General features: G+C 41.9%; 1 protein-coding gene across 1 annotated transcript; it reads left to right on the forward strand.

The window, feature by feature from the left end:
• The first annotated feature begins 621 nt into the window (after window positions 1–621).
• On the forward strand, window positions 622–19,734 carry GMFB (glia maturation factor beta). The gene is made up of 7 exons (XM_054025800.1): window positions 622–715; window positions 6,063–6,159; window positions 6,805–6,854; window positions 10,295–10,344; window positions 11,196–11,278; window positions 12,688–12,761; window positions 15,500–19,734. Exons 1-7 carry the CDS (start codon window positions 713–715, stop codon window positions 15,569–15,571), a joined length of 429 nt encoding a protein of 142 aa, XP_053881775.1. The 5' UTR covers window positions 622–712; the 3' UTR covers window positions 15,572–19,734.
• The last annotated feature ends 204 nt before the right edge of the window (window positions 19,735–19,938 follow it).

Here is a 19,938-nt window from a genome sequence, read left to right on the forward strand (position 1 = left end):
GATTTGGTGCAGGACGGGATGCCATGGGGCCGTGACATGCTGCTGTCGCGCAGGGACTTGGCGTGAGATGTGATGCCATGGGGCCGTGACGTGCTGCTGTCGCACCGGGACTTGGCGCGGGACGTGATGCCACGGGGCTGTTCTGCGCTGCTGTCGCACAGGGACTTGGCGCGGGACCCCATGTCACAGGGCTGTGATGCGGTGCTGTCGCACAGGGACTTGGCGCAGGATGTGATGCCATGGGGCCGTGACATGCTGCTGTCGCGCAGGGACTTGGCGTGAGATGTGATGCCATGGGGCTGTGCTGCTGTCGTGCAGGAACTCGTGTTGGACACGATGCCATGGCCCTGTGACAGGTCGCTGTGCTTTCACAAAGCTCCTCTGTCCACAGCCACTGGGCCTAGAAGGCCCTAGAGGGGTTAGCGTGGGACCAACCCCACCCTGCACGTGCCCTGCCCCGCCTTGGCCCCGCCCGCAGCTCTCTCCCCGCCCCCTGAGCCCGGGAGCACCGGCTCAACGCTCCACCAGGGGGGGGGCGTGAACCTTCCCGCGTCCCGTAGCCGGGTGAAGACCGCAGTCCGCTCCGGCCGGCCTCGCTGATTGGCTCTGGAGCTGCCCGGCGCAGGCGCACTGGAGCCAGTCGCCGGGAGGAGGTCGGCGGCGCTTTCGTTCTTAAAGCGCGAGCGGAAGGGGCCGGGGCGGCTGCTGCACAATGGTGAGTGGCGCCGCCGCCGGCAGCGGTGCCCGCCCGGCCCTGGGAGCTGCCGGCGGCGGGAGGGGCTGGCGGGCAGGGCCGGGGCTGCCGATCCCCCGGCCCGGGACACGGCGCCGGACCCCGCGCCCCGCCCCGCCCGCGGAGGGGGTGGATGAGGCCGCTCGCAGCTGCCCTGGCTTGGGCCCCCTTCGTCCCCCCGCTCCATCCCCTTCCGTGGCAGCCCCGGGCGAGCCCCAGGAGCTTGGCTGGGGCCCAAGCGGCCACCCCCAGGGCCTGTCCTGTGCAGGGCTGCGAGCCCGCGTGTAGCTCAGGGCGACACCCGCCTAACGTGGCTGGGGGTGTAAATCACGGGCAGCAGAAGCCCGTGAATCCCAGCGCTGGTTGAACCCGGGACACGCTGGACGGAGCTCTTAGCCCTGCCGGTAGCTGTTTCCATGGCTTCGCAGCGGCTCAGCAGACCGGGGAGGCTTGGCATTGATGTGTGTGTGTTTGGGGGGGAGGGGTGCTGGAAGAGTTGTGTGTATTTGTGCTGCCCCGAGGGTCGGTGTGTGCTTGGGGCTATTATGGGTGCTGGTTGTGTTCTGTTGTGTGGCTGGCTGTGGTGCTTCATGATGATCTGCACAGGTGATGAGTCAAGGGGGTACTCTGCCCTTAGGGGCTAGGTGTGTTTGGGGCTCTGTGTGCTAGTTGTGTTGATTTGTGTCTGGATTTGGGCGGGGGGGGGGGAGTTGAAAATTCATGTTCATGCGCACAGGTGGCGAGTGCTGCAGTGAGGGGCTAGGTGTATTTAGCGTTACTGTGTGGGTTGTGTTGGTGCTGAGAGAGTTGTGTGGGTGGTGAATGAGACGTGTGTGTTTGGAGTCATTGTGTGTGTGTGTGTGCTAGTCTTTGAAGAACTGTGGCAGCTGGGCCACGTAAGCCACCATCTGTGCAGTCTCCCTCATAGAATCAATGACATTGTTTTATGCAAATTAGCCGTAGAGTCAGGGTGGTGGTTGGCTGAATTGCCTGATATCACAGTGGTCTAGGAGTCTTGGTAGGTAGTAGATAAATAAATGCCTTGCAGTGAGTGTAATTTATAAAGTCAAAATGGCAGAGAGTTTATAAATTACTGCAAATCCCACTAAGGATATTTGGAACAAAAAGCTCTCAGCCATGCTTGTAGCTGTTTCCATTGCTTCATGCTGACTCAACACACATTCTAGGCTTCAGAGTGACAATCTTGGAATCTTATTGTATAGAGGGAGCAAAAATTATACCTGAAACCAAATGGGCAAGGTCTGAAGGGGACAGGAAAGGTGGCATCCTGCAGGTGTGGTCTCTAGAGTCACTGCTAGTGTATCACTGTTTTTCCACATGCTTCCCTTTGAGTTTGCTACTTTGTAATAACTTTTGTTAGGTGGAGGTGTGACAGGGGAGAAACAGTTCTAAAATGATACTGTGTATGGAAACAAGATTGTAAACTGAGGGCTTGTCTACACTGGCAATTAACAGTGCCGCAACTTTCTTGTTCAGGGGTTTGAAAAAACATCCCCCTGGGCACTGCAAGTTGCAGCGCAGTAAAGCACCAGTGTAAACAGTGCCCCAGTGCTGGGAGCCATGCCCCTTGTTGAGGAGGGGTGTGTTTTTTTTGTTTTGTTGTTTTAAGAGCGCTGGGAGAGCTCTCTCTCAGCACTGCGCCGTGACCACACAATAGGGTGACCAGATGTCCCGTTTTTATAGGGCCAGTCCCGATTTTCGGGGCTTTTTCTTATATAGGCACCTATTACCCCCACCCCCCCCCACCCCGTCCTGATTTTTTACACTTGCTATCTGGTCACCCTACCACACAAGGCACGTTCAAGCACATTAGCATTGCCGGTGTAGACTAGCCCTAAAGTAGTCATGATCTTGCATGACTCCTGAGCAAGCTGCATCCTCTTTTTCTTGAAGTAGAGCTCAGAAAGGTCACACAATGAGAAGTTCTTCTAGCTCTGCAGTAACTGAAGATAAATGCTTCAGTTGAAACATGCATTTCTCAGCTTCTTGCTTGCACTTGGTGTGTTGCTAGAAAGTGATCATTTGTGGCTCTGTGTGTCTCTGTGGGGACGAGGGATATGAAAACAGTGTGACTAACTCTTAACAGGTTTCCATCCTGCCTTCCTACAGATGTTGCAATATGAAAAAATGTCTGTGTAAACAGTTTGAAAAGTCATTCTTCTGTGATCAGTTGGGAGGAGGGCAGCTGGCTAAGCTATCAGTTTTGGAAGAATTTAAAGTGTGGTTCTAGCCAGAAAAGGGACTTGGTTAAAAAAAAAAATGGCACTCCCTTACTTAGCAGATTTGCTCTCTCTGCGTAGTCAGTCATACATCTGCTGGCTTTAGTGAAAGCATATTTATTTATGTATTTATGTTTACCTCTGGTGCTGGAGAGCCAGCATAGCCAATAGGGAGTGAACTGGATTATGTTCCTCATGTAAACACAAAAGAATTATTTGTTTAATTCTATTTACAGGGCTAATTTGAGCCACCTGTGGAACCCCAGGGTATTGCGCAAGTGGTTTGGTCTGCAGTACTTTGTTTGCTATTTATTGGAGAGAAAAGAACTTAGTCTCTCATCCCAAAATGAGTTTGTGGAGCTGGCAGTTGGAAGAAATGTCTTGCTTTCAGAATGGAAACACTTGATGTGCAGTATCATTTAGAAACAATTCACATGGATCACCATTTAATCACTTTCAGAGTAGAACCACACTACTATGACAGCAGCAGAAGTAGATGCTAATACTAGCATGTGAGTGAGGATGATCCAAAATATAGTCTGGGGAAACAAGCACACAGCCATCATCCTCATCCTTGCAGCAGCCAGGAGCCTGAGAAAGAGTAGAGTAGTAGAGTGCCATCCCAGCAGACTCATAGGTGGAGGAAGAAGTCTCCATTCCAGCAGTCATAGGGAGCAAACTCAAGACACCTTTCCAAAGGCTGATGAAGATGGAGTCCAAGATCTAGAGTCTAGAAACAGCAAGAGAATGCTTGGATGAGGTTTGCCCTTGCTCGTTTTTTAGTGAGGAAACCCTCCTCTCTCCAATATTGGCCTCTAGTAAGGTGTCTGGTAAACTGCTCGAGGCCTGAGTTTAAAGACTACATTTCTTCTGATCACTAAACTAGTGATGATTTTTTACCGAATGATTCATTTAGTGGCTGCCTTCAATAATTTTAGAATTGTTGACTTGTATTTAAAGATAGGTTTTAAATAAACTACCCCAGCAGGAAAGTTCAGACATGTCTGAGTACTTGCAGGGAAACATTCTTGAGACTTCCTCTCCCTAACTAATTCTTGACAAATTCCTCTTTATGGAGGAAGCTATCTGTAAACTAAGATAAGTGGACTAGGACTTTGGTGTAGTTGCATATGGGTTCAGAACCTTACTTCAGTATCTTTCTAAACTCTAATTTATTCCTTTAAGACTTGCTCTTCATAACATGATCATTTAGCTTTATGTATGGATTTTGTTAGCCCTGATTTCTCAGGAGTGAGTGTATAAAGGAAACTCCTATGTATGGTGGTTACAGTAGTATAATTGAGCTAAAGATGGTGAACTAATTTTTCTTCCTTCTGCTTGGCAACGGTGTTCTGATATGCTTGGCATTCAGTCAAAGCTACCTATGGTGACAGAACATTTGCTGAGCGGTGGAGCTGACTGTTACAACAAGACATGCGAGGGAGTGTGTATAAAGAATGATGCAGGAAATGGGCAGTGGTCAGTGTGGTGCAATTACAAATTATATGTAAAATGGTTTATAACTTAGAGGGCTAGCTGTGAAGGAACTGATCACTTTCTTTCCTACCTTCAACAGGGTAATTTTTCTAATACTTCATTTTAGATTTCACTAACTCTTAAGTTTTCAAAAAAGTGACTTGTAAACATAATAGTAGGAAAAGTGCACACTTTTCTCATTTAATATAGTTTGTTAAACACTTTGCGTGTAGGCAAAATTTGAAGGTTCAGAGTTCTGCTTTCATACCTAGCACAACAGGGCCCTGATTGGGGCCTCTAGATGCTATTGAAATATTAACCGCTCTTATTACTTTAAATATTCACACTGCTGTACTGTTGTACTTAAAGTACTGCACAGGATCTTTTCAGGGGGAATAAGGCAAAACGCCACATTTATTACCAATACATGTATTCATTAACACTGTATTATATGCATATAATATATTACACTTACAAACACACTCTGTCTTGTTGTTACCAATTAGTTGCCCCCCTTAACTTTACTGGCCAGGTGAGTTAGATGGGGGAGGGGGTGGAGCCGGGCTTCTGCCGATCCGGATCGATGCTCCCATGTTGACAAGACGAGACCCGGGGTCCTCTGCAAGACACCTCACTTCTATAGCAGCTTTCCTCTTATGCAAATCTATACCAGATTCAAACTCTGTGTCTGTGTCCATTGGTCCTTTGTGCTAGTGTTGTCCCAATGCTGCAAAGAGGGTGTTTCCAAAAGAAGGTGCTTGCTTCTAACCCCCAAGGCCGTCGGTATGTCTGCTTGTTTTTAATGAGCCCACTTGACACGTTTTATTGTCCTTGGGTCTGGCTCCCAGCCCCTCTCCAACAGTTGAGGCTGTCTGGAGGTGCTGCCTTCCATGCCTTGCTCATTCACACCTCATTCATTCAATAGGGCAATTGATTAAGAGTGGGAGGGGGAGAGCTCTTGTTCTACTGCTAGCAAAAAGAAATTTTTCTTCTATCTTATTCTATTCTTAGGGGCTATAATATTATACCAAGGGCAATGCAAAGTTTCTAAATGAGGCTTTGATACAAAGTTCCATGAAAACAGAGGTCACACGTGGGTAGACCCACCACAAGGTTATATGAAGAGGCACAATGTAAAGTGATATGAAAATTATCACAGATTTATCTACAGTACTGGCATTAGTGTATTAAATGTGTATTTAATAGGGTGTCTTATTTCAGGACTAAACTTGCAAAATCAGTTGCATATCTGATTCATTATTTTAACGTGTAAGTTGTAGAAACAGGATCGCTTGATAAGGTAAAAGTATAGAAATGTTCTGACTTCAGGAATCAAGAATAAATATGTAAAGACTTTTGGTCCACATTTTTCTGATATTTCACTTTCCTTTTTTGGCCCAGTATGGAAAGATAAGACAAGATTTGTTTCTTGTGTACCACAAGCCCGTTTTTCACTGTGTTTAATGCTTATGTTGTCCTCTTTTGTCTTTTAATACTTACGTTGCCTTTTTTTGTACATCTGAATTTTATGCACGTTCTGAATCTTCAACGAACTTCATGTAGCCCTATAATTTTGGGAGGCTTTTTATTAACGGAAATTCTTTTTTCTGTAGAGCGAATCTCTGGTGGTTTGTGATGTTGCTGAAGATCTGGTGGAAAAGTTGAGAAAATTCCGGTTTCGCAAAGAAACTAACAATGCTGCCATTATAAGTAAGCTAAAATCGTTGCCAACGAAAGCTACGAGGTCTTGCAGAAAATCTTTGATAATTTTTAGGCTGCTGCAGCAAAATGGCGTGGACGATGCTTCGGCTAGAACACTAACTTTGCTATTTTCCCATTCCCTCTTAACAGTAGAACAACGTTATTTTATGGTCCGGAACTAAAGCTTTCAGAATAAAAGCTGTCACACTGTCTGTTAATAGACAAGCTTATGTGCTTAAACACTGCTTAAAATGGAAAAAGTCTACCACTGGCCGCACGAAGGTGGAGGATAAAGCCAATACTTGACCCTCTTAGGTTGGAGTATATTTGACATTCTTAAAGTAGGCCATTTCGAAATGGCTAGTTTTGTAACAAAGTCTGGGGGGAGAAGTCTTGACTGCACTGAAGTTAAAACGCCCACTGACTTCCGTGGGGCCAGTATTCCACTCCTTGATTGTTGTCAGAGGGGCCGGGGGAGAAGAGGAGGGAGTGAAAGTACAAGATAATGCAGTAGGGGGGTTAAATAAAAAGCTGATTATATGCATGTAATTCTAGAAAAGTTGCAATTTTAACCTTTAATTAAAAAAAAAGGGTGTGTGTGGAGACAGCACCCGTATAGATGCCCAGTTCACCTATGTTCTGTTTTTATTCTAGTGAAGATTGACAAGGATAAGCAGCTGGTGGTACTGGAAGAGGAACATGAGGTTTGTTAAATGAACTGTAAATAAGACTGTCTTCAGCTTGCCATGTATTGTTGCTGCTGACGCACCGTCTTAGTGTCAAATTGTTCTCAAACTGTTGATCTCATTTGGGTTATGAACCTCCTTCAAATCTCTGGTTACTCTGCGGGTGGAGCATGATACGCTATTAATTGAGCTGTACGGGAGCAATTGTATGGCTGATTATCCAAACAAAATGGTTTAAGCTTTAAAATGTTAATTAAATTCTATTTGAATAAAAATTATGCAAAAAGCATCTCTCTCTGTTTGCTGGCTCGCTGGAAGAATTCTTGCTGAGCCTTTTGCTGACTTGCACTCTGGACTCTGCATTGACCTGCCGTTAGTTAGACGTTAGGATTGTCTTAATCCCTGTAGACAGGTGGAATAATAACTTGATCTCAATCTGTAGTGTTGGCCTACACAGGGACAGCATGAAATCTTATGCAATGACTTGAAAAATAACTTTTACCCCTCTCCCAGAATGTTAAAAAAATATAATATTTGAAGAGGAGAATATTGGCCACTATGAATGGTTAGGCTTGTTCACTAGTCCGGGAACTGGTCTCTCACAGATGGAGACCAAGGGCTAGATTTCAGGATCAGTTTGTATTGCTGGTTGTAGCAAATCTTGCACACTCGTGTTCAGTAGCAGAAATTGAAATATGTGGTGGGTGTCAGTATATCTAAAACTAGAGTGGAGCCATAAAACATCAGTTTCTTAAACTGATAAGGACACAAACAGATTTTTTTTTTATATTAACATTAAATCTCTTATACAAAATTACTAAAGCAGTTTAGCAATCAATTTACAGTGGAATCTTCCTATGACTGTTCCCATAGGATTGCTCTCAGTTAAATTGTAGAGATGTAACTGTAGATGTAGCAGTGTCTTACTCCCATTACCCTCCTACTTACTCTAGCCCGTATAGTGTGTAGGTCTGAGTTTCTCGATACTTTAAATGACTGCTTCTTGAAGCAGCTGGTACAGGAACCCACAAGGGGAGAGGCAACTCTCAATTTAGTCCTGAGTGGGGCGCAGGAGCTGGTCCAAGAAGTAACTATAACAGGACCGCTTGGAAATATTGACCATAATATAATAATATTTAACATCCCTTTGGTCGGAAGAACATCTCAACAGCCCAACACTGTGGCATTTAATTTCAGAAAGGGGAACAATGCAAAAATGAAGGGGTTAGTTAAACAGAAATTAAAAACAGTGACTAAAGTGAAATCCCTGCAAGCTGCATGGACGCTTTTCAAAGACACCATAATAGAGGCCCAACTTTAATGTATACCTCAAATTAAAAAATACAGTAAAAGAACTAAAAAAGAGCCACCGTGGCTTAACAACCATGTAAAAGAAGCCGTGAGAGATAAAAAGGCATCTTTTTAAAAAATGGAAGTCAAATCCTAGTGAGGTAAATAGAAAGGAACATAAACACTGCCTAAGTGTAAAAATGTAATAAGAAAAACCAAAGAGGAGTTTGAAGAACGGCTAGCCAAAAACTCCAAAGGTAATAACAATGTTCTTTAAGTACTTCAGAAGCAGGAAGCCTGCTAAACAACCAGTGGGGTCCCTGGACGATCGAGATAGAAAAGGAGTGTTTAAAAACGATAAAGTAATTGCGGAGAAACTAAATGGATTCTTTGCTTCAGTCTTCACGGCTGAGGATGTTAGGGAGATTCCCAAACCTGAGCCAGCTTTTGTAGGTGACGAATCGGCGGAATTGTCACAGATTGAGATGTCACTAGAGGAGATTTTGGAATTAATTGATAAACTTAACAGTAGCAAGTCACTACTGTTGGGTGGACCAGATGGCATTCACCCAAGAGTTCTGAAAGAACTCAAGAAGTTGCGGAACTATTAACTATGGTTTGTAACCTGTCCTTTAAATCGGCTTCTGTACCCAGTGATTGAAAGACAGCTAATGTAACGCCAATATTTAAAAAAGGCTCTAGAGGTGATCCCAGCAATTACAGACCGGTAAGTCTAACGTCCATACCGGGCAAATTAGTTGAAACAATAGTAAAGAATAAAATTGTCAGACACATAGAAGAACATACACCTCTACCTCGATATAACGCTACCCAACATAACACGAATTCAGATATAACGCGGTAAAGCAGTGCTGGGGGGGGGGGGAGGGGGTTTGAGCACTCAGGTGGATCAAAGCAAGTTCGATATAATGCAGTTTCACCTATAATGCGATAAGATTTTTTTTTTTGGCTCCCGAGGACAGTGTTATATTGAGGTAGAGGTGTGAATTGTTTCTGTAAAGGGAAATCGTGTCTTACTAATCTATTAGAGTTCTTTTGAAGGGGTCAGCAAACGTGGACAAGGGGGATCCAGTGGACATAGTGTACTTAGATTTCCAGAAAGCCTTTGACAAGGTCCCTCACCAAAGGCTCTTATGTAAATTAAGTTGTCATGGGATAAGAGGGGAGATCCTTTCATGGATTGAGAACTGATTAAAAGATAGGGAACAAAAGGTAGGAATAAATGGTAAATTTTCAGAATGGAGAGGGGTGTTCCCCAAGGGTCAGTTCTAGGACCGATCCTATTCAACTTATTCATAAATAATCTGGAGAAAGGGGTCAAAAGTGAGGTGGCAAGGTTTGCAGATGATACTAAACTGCTCAAGATAGTTAAGACCAAGGCAGACTGTGAAGAACTTCAAAAAGATCTCACAAAACTAAGTAATTGGGCAACAATATGGCAAATGAAATGTAATGTGGATAAATGTAAAGTAATGCACATTGGAAAAAATAACCCCAACTATACATACAATATGATGGGGGCTAATTTAGCTACAACTAATCAGAAAAGAGATCTTAGAGTCATCGTGGATAGTTCTCTGAAGACGTCCATGCAGTGTGCAGCGGCAGTCAAAACAAACAGGATGTTAGGAATCATTAAAAAGGGGATAGAGAATAAGACGGACAATATCTTATTGCCCTTATATAAATCCATGGTACACTCACATCTTGAATACTGCGTACAGATGTGGTCTCCTCATCTCAAAAAAGATGTACTGGCATTAGAAAAGGTTCAGAGAATGGCAACTAAAATGATTAGGGGTTTGGAACAGGTCCCATATGAGGAGAGATTAAAGAGGCTAGGACTATAACAGCGTTTAAAAGAGAACTTTAGAAATTCATGGAAGTTAAGTCCGTTAATGGCTATTAGCCAGGATGGGTAAGGAATGGTTTCCCTAGCCTCTGTTTGTCAGAGGGTGGAGATGGATGGCAGGAGAGAGATCACTTGATCATTGCCTGTTGGGTTCACTCCCTCTGGGGCACCTGGCATTGGCCACTGTTGGCAGACAGGATACTGGGCTAGATGGACCTTTGGTCTGACCCAGTATGGCCGCTCTTATGTTCTGAGTTCACCTATTGAAAGACTGCTTGTGTTTTAATATTACTAGGGCATTTCCCCTGATGAACTAAAAGATGAGCTGCCTGAGAGACAACCTCGATATCCTTTTTCTAATGTTGCTAGTATTGTTTTGTTTACTGAAAAAAATTAAATCTAAAATGCATTTGAAATTGAATTTTCCATTTTTTTCTTCAAACAAGTATTTGCCTACAATGGAAATTCTCCCTATGTTAATTCAAAAATTGATTAATTTTCATGATATATTCTGTAGTCACATGCCATTTCTTAGCAAAGACTTGTACAATGGTATAGTGAAGTCTCTACTTCTAAGCCTTGGTTACTTTCACCGTGTTTTGAATGGCTTTCAGTCTGCTCTTTTGCAGGGATATTCAGCACATTAATTCAACAGAAAGATTTAAATTAACACTTTAGCTATAGGTTCTCCATTTAAAGGTTAGCAAAGCACACAAACCAGCCAATGTTTGATGTGCAAAGAGCTACCAACAAATAGCTTGTAAAGAGAGCATGCGAAGAGCAGCAAAAATTCTCTTTAGAAAAAGAAATCTGACTACTTATCTGATTTAGCTGCAATTTCATATTTAAAACATTGTAGAGAGAAATCATTGGAAAATGACTTGTAGTGAAAAGGACATTATTGAGAACTAACATTTATTTTACAAAATATTCACACAAACACCTGTCTCAGATGTGGGTTATGTTACTGAAAAGCAGGGTAAATCCTCTAATGGCTCAAACTCCAATCGGAATAGAAACCGAGATGGGAGCAAGATGAAACAGTACAGAAACTGATGTATGTAAGCATCTTTTAGAACAGATGGCAAAGGGAGATTTATTTTTGGCTATAACAAGCTCAGCTAATGAATGTAAGGATTATGTTCTAAGAGATCAGTGAGTTGTGTGTTTTTTAGTTTCCTTAACCTCAGAAAAACATTCATTGTGTATAGTTACAAGTATCAGCATGATGATGGAAGAGTTTCTTATCCGTTGTGCTTTATCTTCTCCAGTCCAGTCGGTGAGTAAACATTATGAATAGTAGTTGCTATATCCTATAAATGTGGAAGTTCTTGTATCTATGAAACAAAAAAGGCCTAATGCTTAAGATCAATGGTTTTCACACTTAAGGCCAAATTCATCCGTATGCTCTCTGTGGCTTAAAGGGTTTGCAAATTCACAGTAAAGGCTCCCTGGCAAACTTCTTTGGAGGGGGAGTTCCTGGCAGGCACAGAGCCAGTTGTATGCTACCTCCTACAGGAGTGTCAAATATTCCTGTGTCCCAGCTGCCAGAACAGCTGTTGCAGCTGGAGCCTGCATTAGAGCAACTCTCAGGCTGCCTTAGTCCGTACCAGGGACCGAATGGCCCTGTAGAAACCTAGGAGGGGGAGGATAAAAACCAGCTCAGCACCTCGACTTTGTTACAAACTCTGTTCATACGCAGGGAATGAATTGGCCCTTGAGATCAGTCTGCACTTTCTGAATTGTAATAGGGTGGCTTTCTGCAGCTATTAAATTACATTGTAATCCTTGAGAGAGAGAGAGCGTGCATTGTTTCACCCTTCACTACTTTGCTTGCTAGAATAGCCAGGTGGGTGTTAAAGTTTAGCAATAAAAGAACAGAAAAAGGTGTGGATCTTCAGTAGTTACTTTCTGTAACAAGTTATAAGCCATGCCTATGGTGCTAGGTTCTGCTCTGCGAGAGCTCGACCAGTGGTAAGATGCTTCACAGGAGACCTTATCTAGAATTTATTTCTGTAATTCTTGTATCTTAAGATTTTGTTTGTAGAAGTTCCCCTCTATTTTCAGTGTCTGGTTAAAACTACTACAAAGAGTCAGGACATAGATGGCTTGCTGAATGAAATAAAGCTGGTAATATTATTTTTTTGTCCAATCAGTTTATTTTTCTTTGTCTTGCCCTGAAAGTTATTGTACGAGATTAGTGGCTAGACTCAGATAAATGCATTCCTTGTATAAGACTGCATCTGTGGTTCAGGAAGAAATTGGAATCTATTAGAAACAGCAGCAAAGGTAACTTGCTTTCTGGTAGGTCAATGCTCTTGTCGAATATAAGATAGCAGGAAGAGGTGATGGATTTAGCCTCTGCTTCGCTGGCTGTGCAGTTTGAATTGTGATACAATGAAGCTTAATAGTGATCTTGCTCTCTTGAGTCCAGTTTTAAGCAGAACTACAGACGCAGCTAGATCTGACCACCGACCCAGCCCACTTTCACATCACTTTCATATAGTCTTGACAAGTACTAAACATTCAAAGCAAAACTCAAGACGATACTGTGTACAAAGAGACAATTGGGTCATTCTGTTGATTTGGCAACTTCCTCCAGACAAGCTGGATTTTAAAAAAAATCTTGTTAATGAATTTCAGTCCAACTGTCAAACACCACTTTGCTTTCCTTCCCCACAACTACAGGATGCAAGCCTGAACAACAGATGATGTACGCTGGGAGCAAGAATAAGCTGGTACAAACAGCGGAGCTCACTAAGGTATCATTGACTATCTAGCAGAATCTTTCATAAAAAGCAGAATGTGAGTGTACATAAGATGCTGTTCTGTCTTGCCAGTCTGTCTCACGTGTACACAATGCAACAGGATCCTTATGTTCCTGCATGTTTTAAATTGCGTTCAGAAGGTGTCCATCTTGCAGGAAGCCTAAAGAAAGAGGGAGAGTAAGCCTGGAGATTTAAAAAAAAAAAAAAAATCCACAAGAGGACAGTGAGCCCCGTAATTCATGGTTGAACTAGGATGTTTTTAATAGAAGTACATTGTCTTGATTTCAAATGGTGTGGTAGAACCTCCAGCTCTTGATAAGCTGTTGCAGTGTCTAATTACCCTCACTTAAAAATATGTGCCTTATTGTAGTGAACCCTTCATAACCATTGCTGAAGCATGAAACATCTTAGGTGTCTATTTTCTAACAATGGTAAAATGGGTCTTGCCAACTTTATTGCCGACTGAAGACGCATCCTCTGGTTGGATAGTTGGTTCTGACACTGTTGGGTCAGAAATAGGAGATTATAAAATCTCCCCCGGACACCTGCAGTACCCCTGAAAGTTAATGCTGAAACTCACAGGTGCTATTCTGCTTTTTCCCCTTCCCAGCTTGGTTGCTACCTTTGCAAATCTTATACTTTAGCCAGGGCAGAACAGGCTTAGTGGTCTGGCCTGCAGTCAGCTCCACAATACATTTAGGAAACACCAAGCCTGGAGAAGAGCGCCCTCCAGTTGGAGGGGAGAACTGGGAGGAAGCAGGCTTTAGAGAGCTGGCTGTTCTGGCAGAAGGAGACTGTCTCATAGGCCTGGAAGGAACTGAGGCATAGAGGCATGAGAACTATAGCCTGTAAGAAAAGAGGGGGGACCAGGGTGGGGTCCCCTGAGGAGAAAGGTGAACTCAGGTTATGCACAGCTAATCTACTTGGTGAGTGGGGAAGTCTGGTCAGGTTTCTCAGGGGCCAGGGAAGCTAGAGACCAGCTGCATGTGGGGGTTACCCTCTTTTTGGCAAGAACCACAAACCGTTTGAAAACTGCCTGGAGGAAGGCCAAGGAATGGATTTGAGTCAGATCTGATCTTCTGGAACTGACCCCACTCTGTATCCAGGTCAGAGTGTTAACTTTCTGCTTCAGATTTAGATTTTAAATGTGCTTTATTCATACCTCTCACTGAAGCTTGATTTCATTCTGGCTCATGCTAGGGCCTTCTCCTGATCTGCGTCTCATACATGACTTAATCGACTTACCCCACTTCTTGGTGGCTTGGTAGATTAGCCTAGTTTCTGTTATGCTAGTTTGTGCTATCATATTGATCTTTTCCCCCATCTTTTACTTAACAAATCAATATGCCAGTAGACAGCCGTGAATAACAGATTGAACATGAGAATCCGTGTCTGTAGACTGGGCCTGAGAGGATAGAAAATAAGAAGATGGTTGAAAAGTGGAAATAAACAAAGGGACAAAAAAGATGTAAAAAAACAAAACAAAAGACCTTAATAATAATAATAATTAATAAAAAAGAAAACCTTGTGGATTACTAAGAAGGTAGAATGGATGGGGAGGAGTAAACAGGTGATTCATGCCCTGCAATGGGTAAATTCACTGGTGATTTTATGTATTTTGTTATCCTTTTTACTCTCAGCTGAATACTGTAGTGTCAACATTAGGGGTGTGTGTGTACATACATGTATAGTGCTGAAAAATGTGACTCTTACAATTTCACATTGGTCTTAATAGTATGGTCAAAATATCGTGCATTCTTCTATTAGTATACAGTATGTCTTTTCTTGCTAGTAATTCTAACTTGATTCTCCACAACTTCAAGTTTTTTGTCTTGATTGCATTAGATAAAAGAATGTTCTCAAGGCTCTGTGGACATGTTATTGATGCAACATTGTTTTATATTGACTTAGCAATTGACTGCCCTAAAAAGATTGGGCATCACTCAAATGAGTTGCAATGATTCCAAATGGAGTGGAATAGTGTAAAATTCATCTATTCTGTGCCAGTATCAAAATCCAGAGTTACTTTTCTGCTAGGTGTGTATTGAGCAGGGAATGGTGTACTTGTTTCTGTTTTATTTGCTGTATCAAGGCCTTACTGAAGACACTCTTCTGCAAATCTTTGTATGTATTTAATACTTAGATACACCAATGAGTACTGCCACGATGCTTTTAAGTATCAGATGAGCAAAATATTATGGTGATACTTTGAGGGTTCTGCCTGCTTACAAGTTAATAATAATCTTGGGCTGAAAAAAATTAAAAGGCTTCAGAGTTAATTCAGCCCAGAATATGGTTATTGTATTGCAAACAGGAAGCACCTTCACATATTATAGTAAATCTATTAGCATCCCTGAGCTGTGACTGATGATGCCACTTCAGAGTCACTTAAAAGATTGTGTTTGTTATATCCTTATCATACTTAATGTAGAATCTTAAGAGAACTACAAATGAAGGTAGCAAGTCCCAGAAACAGTAATTATGGCTCTCCGTAACTTGACCAAATTGTAACATGTATTTCCATTAGGGTCTCACGTTTTATACTAGGTTATTAACCTGTCCTTGCAAAAAATGTGCATGAAGCAAAATGCTAACGTGAGGATTCCTAGTGTAGCGTGACTATTTTTTAAAAGTACACTAATGCATTTTATCAATAGAAGTGTGGTATAATGTGTTTTTTTTCTTCCAAGGACTGAAATGTAAATATTTAACCTGATTCAATTTTGTTTTAGGTATTTGAAATAAGAAATACAGAAGACCTAACTGAAGAATGGCTGCGTGAGAAACTGGGCTACTTCCATTAAGAGAACCTCTGTATTAAGTATTTATATACCATCCTGACAATACTGGAACCAGACATGAATACTTGCGCCTAAAAATGCACTATATTTACAGCAGTTTCCTGCAGTATATTTCTTGTACAAAGTTTGGGGAAGGAGAGGAAGATTAGTCTCCGTGAAGTAAAACTTTGCAAAGTGTTTCCTTGTGTAGAACTCTAAAAGGAAGCACTTCTCTGCAGGGATTCTCTTTGTGCACTCTTGTGACTAATATTTCTATAATTACTACAGTTCAGTTCAGAAACTGTTAACTATTTACAAACATTTGGAAGCTGACACTAACTTTTCATGAGCTGCAAATGCATCCTTTTGACAGATCCTGTATACTAGCAGTTTATATGTTAAAATAGCATATGGCCACTTGTTAAAATTGAGAATTTTTTTGAATTTCCCAAATTAAAGTCTATGGAAGTGTTAATATTAAACTGTAACCAAGTGTTTATATGACAAACATAACTTCACATGAAAAACATTCTTTTTAGGACTTTGCAGTACTGATTCTCTTTAATTTTAGTAAGTATCTCTGTTGATTGTGAGTCAATCTAACTAAATTTCAGGGCAAAGTTCTATGACCACTAGTCAGTCATAAACTAGTTTCTGTAAGACTATTTTATAACTCTTAAGGGCTTAATTACAATATTGGTTACATGCATTCTGGATTTTTACATGCAAGACTTAATATTACACTAAATTAACCGCTTCACTCACATTACCTGTTATATGAACAACTGTTAATATTGTGTGCCTTTAATTTGTTAGCTTTAAAAGGACTAAGAATTTTACACTATTTACTCCAAATTTGGTAAAAACTAACCTTTGTTAAATGGTCTAAGTAACATGTTTTCTAATGCCTAGTGGTGCAATTAAACATTTATAAAATAAAACACACCTCGACTTAAAATGCCAGCTATCTGCTCCCATCAGTAAAGACCTGGGAGTGCAGGGGTTCAAAGCTCTTAAGATCTTGTGAGTGATTTAGAATAGTCTGATTTTGTTGTTATCGAGAAACCTTGGCCATATATAGATCTTGTATCCTTTTTTTATGAAAGGAGGTCTCCTAGCTTAATTGCTTGTCAGTCAAAACTACATTCCAGCTAGGACTTCTGCGCATAAGTAACCTCATTCAATCTTTAAGTTTCATCTCTTTTTGGTAAAATAGCAAAAATTCTAATATGAAAATAGTACTTTTTATAATATAGCTAAAAACTAACCTTTTAAAGGGTCTGTTTTATATCAAAGTAGAATAGTCGTTTGAGTTGGGATATCCTGGTTAGCCCATGCACTGGCAAACAGGTAATCCTGTGACAGTATCTCAATTATGACTCACATGAGTGTTTGTCACGCTACTGAATAAGTGGCTTCTCATGAGCAGCTTCCAATCATGAACAGCTGTAGCTTAAAGTACAGTTGCCTAATAATGTGTGTTTTGGTGAGGAGGAGTGAATTAATCAGTTGTTAAATTGGGAGGCCAGTATTTCATTCTGTAAAACCTTTGCTGGGAGAATGCGTGTTTTCTTGCAAACACATGCTGTGTAAGAGTATTAAACATGACTCTGTTTAAGACGACCCATGCAGTGCTCTTCAGTTGCCGCGGTTCATGTTTAGCTTGACTTATTGATTTATTTCTCCTTCACACACACATCTCTCAAACATCAGAGGGCTTTTCAATGTGCACAGGCTATGATGTGAGTGAGAGAGACCATTAGTTCAGTGTAGGAAAAGTGACTTTAACTGGAGGAAATAAGATCTTATGTTGATGTATTGAAATCCAACATTTCCCTGGACAGAATGTGTATTGATTGTAAAAAATGTGCTTTTGTCTTGTGCTACAGATCAATAGAAGCAATTTCTTTAGTTAAATAAGGCTTTGGTCTTTTTAAATTGGTATTACTTGCAAAAGCAATTTAAAAAAAAAATCTGACTTGAAGGTCTTGCTTCACTTGTATTGCATGAACTATAAGGCATTGTGATGTCAAAATCCAGTAGGGCAGAAAGAAACTGCCGGTTGTGCTGTGAGCCTGTGACATTCTTTAATATTCAGCCTAGCTTGTGGTGGGAAAACTGGATTTGTAAAGCACTAACCAGACCAGTGTGCTTTGCATGCTATGTTGGACTGGCAATAGTCACTTTACTACTTGCACAGGGCTTAGCAGGAAGAATGCTCATAAAGGGGGGGAAAATGTGCCCCATCAAGAAAACTGTTCTTAGTGTCTTTTTAGATGAAAATATGGGGTTTTCTATGCTAAACTTATAATTGTACTTACAAATTAAGTGATTCTGTGAGAGTCACCTGGGGTGTCACCAGTTCTCCGCACATAGTCTCCTCCTGCCTTGATTCCCCATATCACGAGCGCTTCCTCCTGTTCAGTTCTTCCCATTCCCTTCTTCAGCACTTCACCATTCCACCCACCCCATTCAGATCTCCGATGTTCCTGCTGCCCTATATTCTAACTTCCCTCCACTGCACCCCATACCCCAGAGTCTTCCCTTTATGCTGCTTCTCAAGAACCTCCATTGCCTAACTCCCAGTCATATGGGACCGCTCTGAAGACTGATGTGATGGGTAAGGCCTACATAGGCAATGAATTCCGAAAAGCCTTGGTGGACCAGGCAGCAGTGTTGCTCTGTAAGTTGTGGGAGTAGAGTGCTGTCTTTGTCCCCTTTCTTCTCAGCTCTGCAGCAAAAGGGAGGGAAGTAACTGCAGCTACTGTGAGGGGAGTCCTTGCGGAGAACAGCTGCTGTTTTAGGGCTAATCTACACTTAATATATGTCAAGATACTGTACAGTCTCCTGCTGCCCACTGTCCAGTTCTCAAGGTCCCAGGACTAGCTCTGAGATATGGTAGTGTACAGTAAAGGCATAACTAACCCCATTCAAATCTCTACTGTGGATGTGAGATTTGTAATGCTATCATATCGCTGACTACCCAATCTTGTTGTTCGAACTGCCTTTCTTTACAGCTACCCATGAAGATTAGCAGGAGGCAGATACATGGTGTTCAGAAAGCCAGTATATTCTAACTTTGCTTATTGTTAGTTTAATTTATGCCTGTCTGATGTAACCAAACTCCTCTCTTCTCTGCCAGTGTTTCGGAGATCTCTAAAGAGTACTCAAAACATGGGGCAGAGGCGTGCTTTAAATTATCATGAGACTTGTTAACCTCTGTAGCTAAAGGTCGCTCAGCATTTTCCATTAGAAACTCCTATTTTTTTTCAGGAGTCAATCACTCAGCCATAAAAATGTTTCCTGACCAGAAACTTTACTTAAAAGTCTCCAACCGGTGGTGTTTTTCTGCCACACTTAATTTGGCTGTTTTAAATTTCAAATAGGTGTCTGCGGCAGGGAGGAGTGGGAGGAATCTCTTGTAATCCTGTGTGTGAGGGGAAAAAGCCAAACTGACTAAAGCATGAGTTTTTGCATGTTTTCACTTCGTAAGATGGACTGGTTATATTGCATATGTTCGTGAAAAAATTAAATGCACTATTTGGTGGTTTAAAAGTATTTCTTGTACTATGTATGCCTCCCTTGATAGACCAGAATGTCAATAATGCTGGGACCTACACCTTTCCAATGTATTGTGTAAAGGTGCCTTGTACATTCCCACTCAGCTGATATTTTTGTGTCTTAAACTATAAAACGACTTTTAGTCCAGAAGTTACATTAATTTAATGCTAAGGGTCAAAGTTAAATGTGCAAGGGAATTCCGATTTTAAAAAAATCGCTCTGGGATTTCTCAGTTGTGCTTTGGAATGTAAGCGTGTCTCAGCATTCCGCTCAGACTGCAAAAGTGAGTTGTGATGGGAGTAAAGGCTCCAGTGGAAGCTCTCCACTTCTTCCTTTGCGTTTATTACGTTGGGTCAGGTGTACAATGTTACCTTTGGGTGCTGATTATGTATGCCAAGGCAAGCTGCCAGTGCTACGGATGGTAAAAAGATCAGGAGCCTTGAAATATTGATGGTCAGTCTTATTAATCTAACCATTCCATGTAACTGTTAACGTCAATAACTGGCACAACTTCCATCTGGTATTTAGTCTCTGCTAGTTCACACTGCATGTTTATTTTTAAACCAAATCTTTTGCTAAGCATGGTGCTTGTACTGGTTTAAATAAAATGTGAATACTTAAATCACTATTGTTTCTTGTTTTAGCTACCTACAGAATGCTGGGCAAGGTCTAAACACATGGCCCACGTGCAAACTAGCCACAATAGGCCTTTATTCCATTCTCCTTTAAGCAACAGACACTGTGAGTGGGCCCATCTGGGAGAGAAGGAGCTAGTGGACCTGGTGGGTGGGAAGAGTACAAGTGCCATGCCATGATTCTTTCCTCCTCCA

This window comes from Malaclemys terrapin, chromosome 4 (assembly GCF_027887155.1).
Source record: "Malaclemys terrapin pileata isolate rMalTer1 chromosome 4, rMalTer1.hap1, whole genome shotgun sequence".
Taxonomy (NCBI): domain Eukaryota; kingdom Metazoa; phylum Chordata; order Testudines; family Emydidae; genus Malaclemys; species Malaclemys terrapin.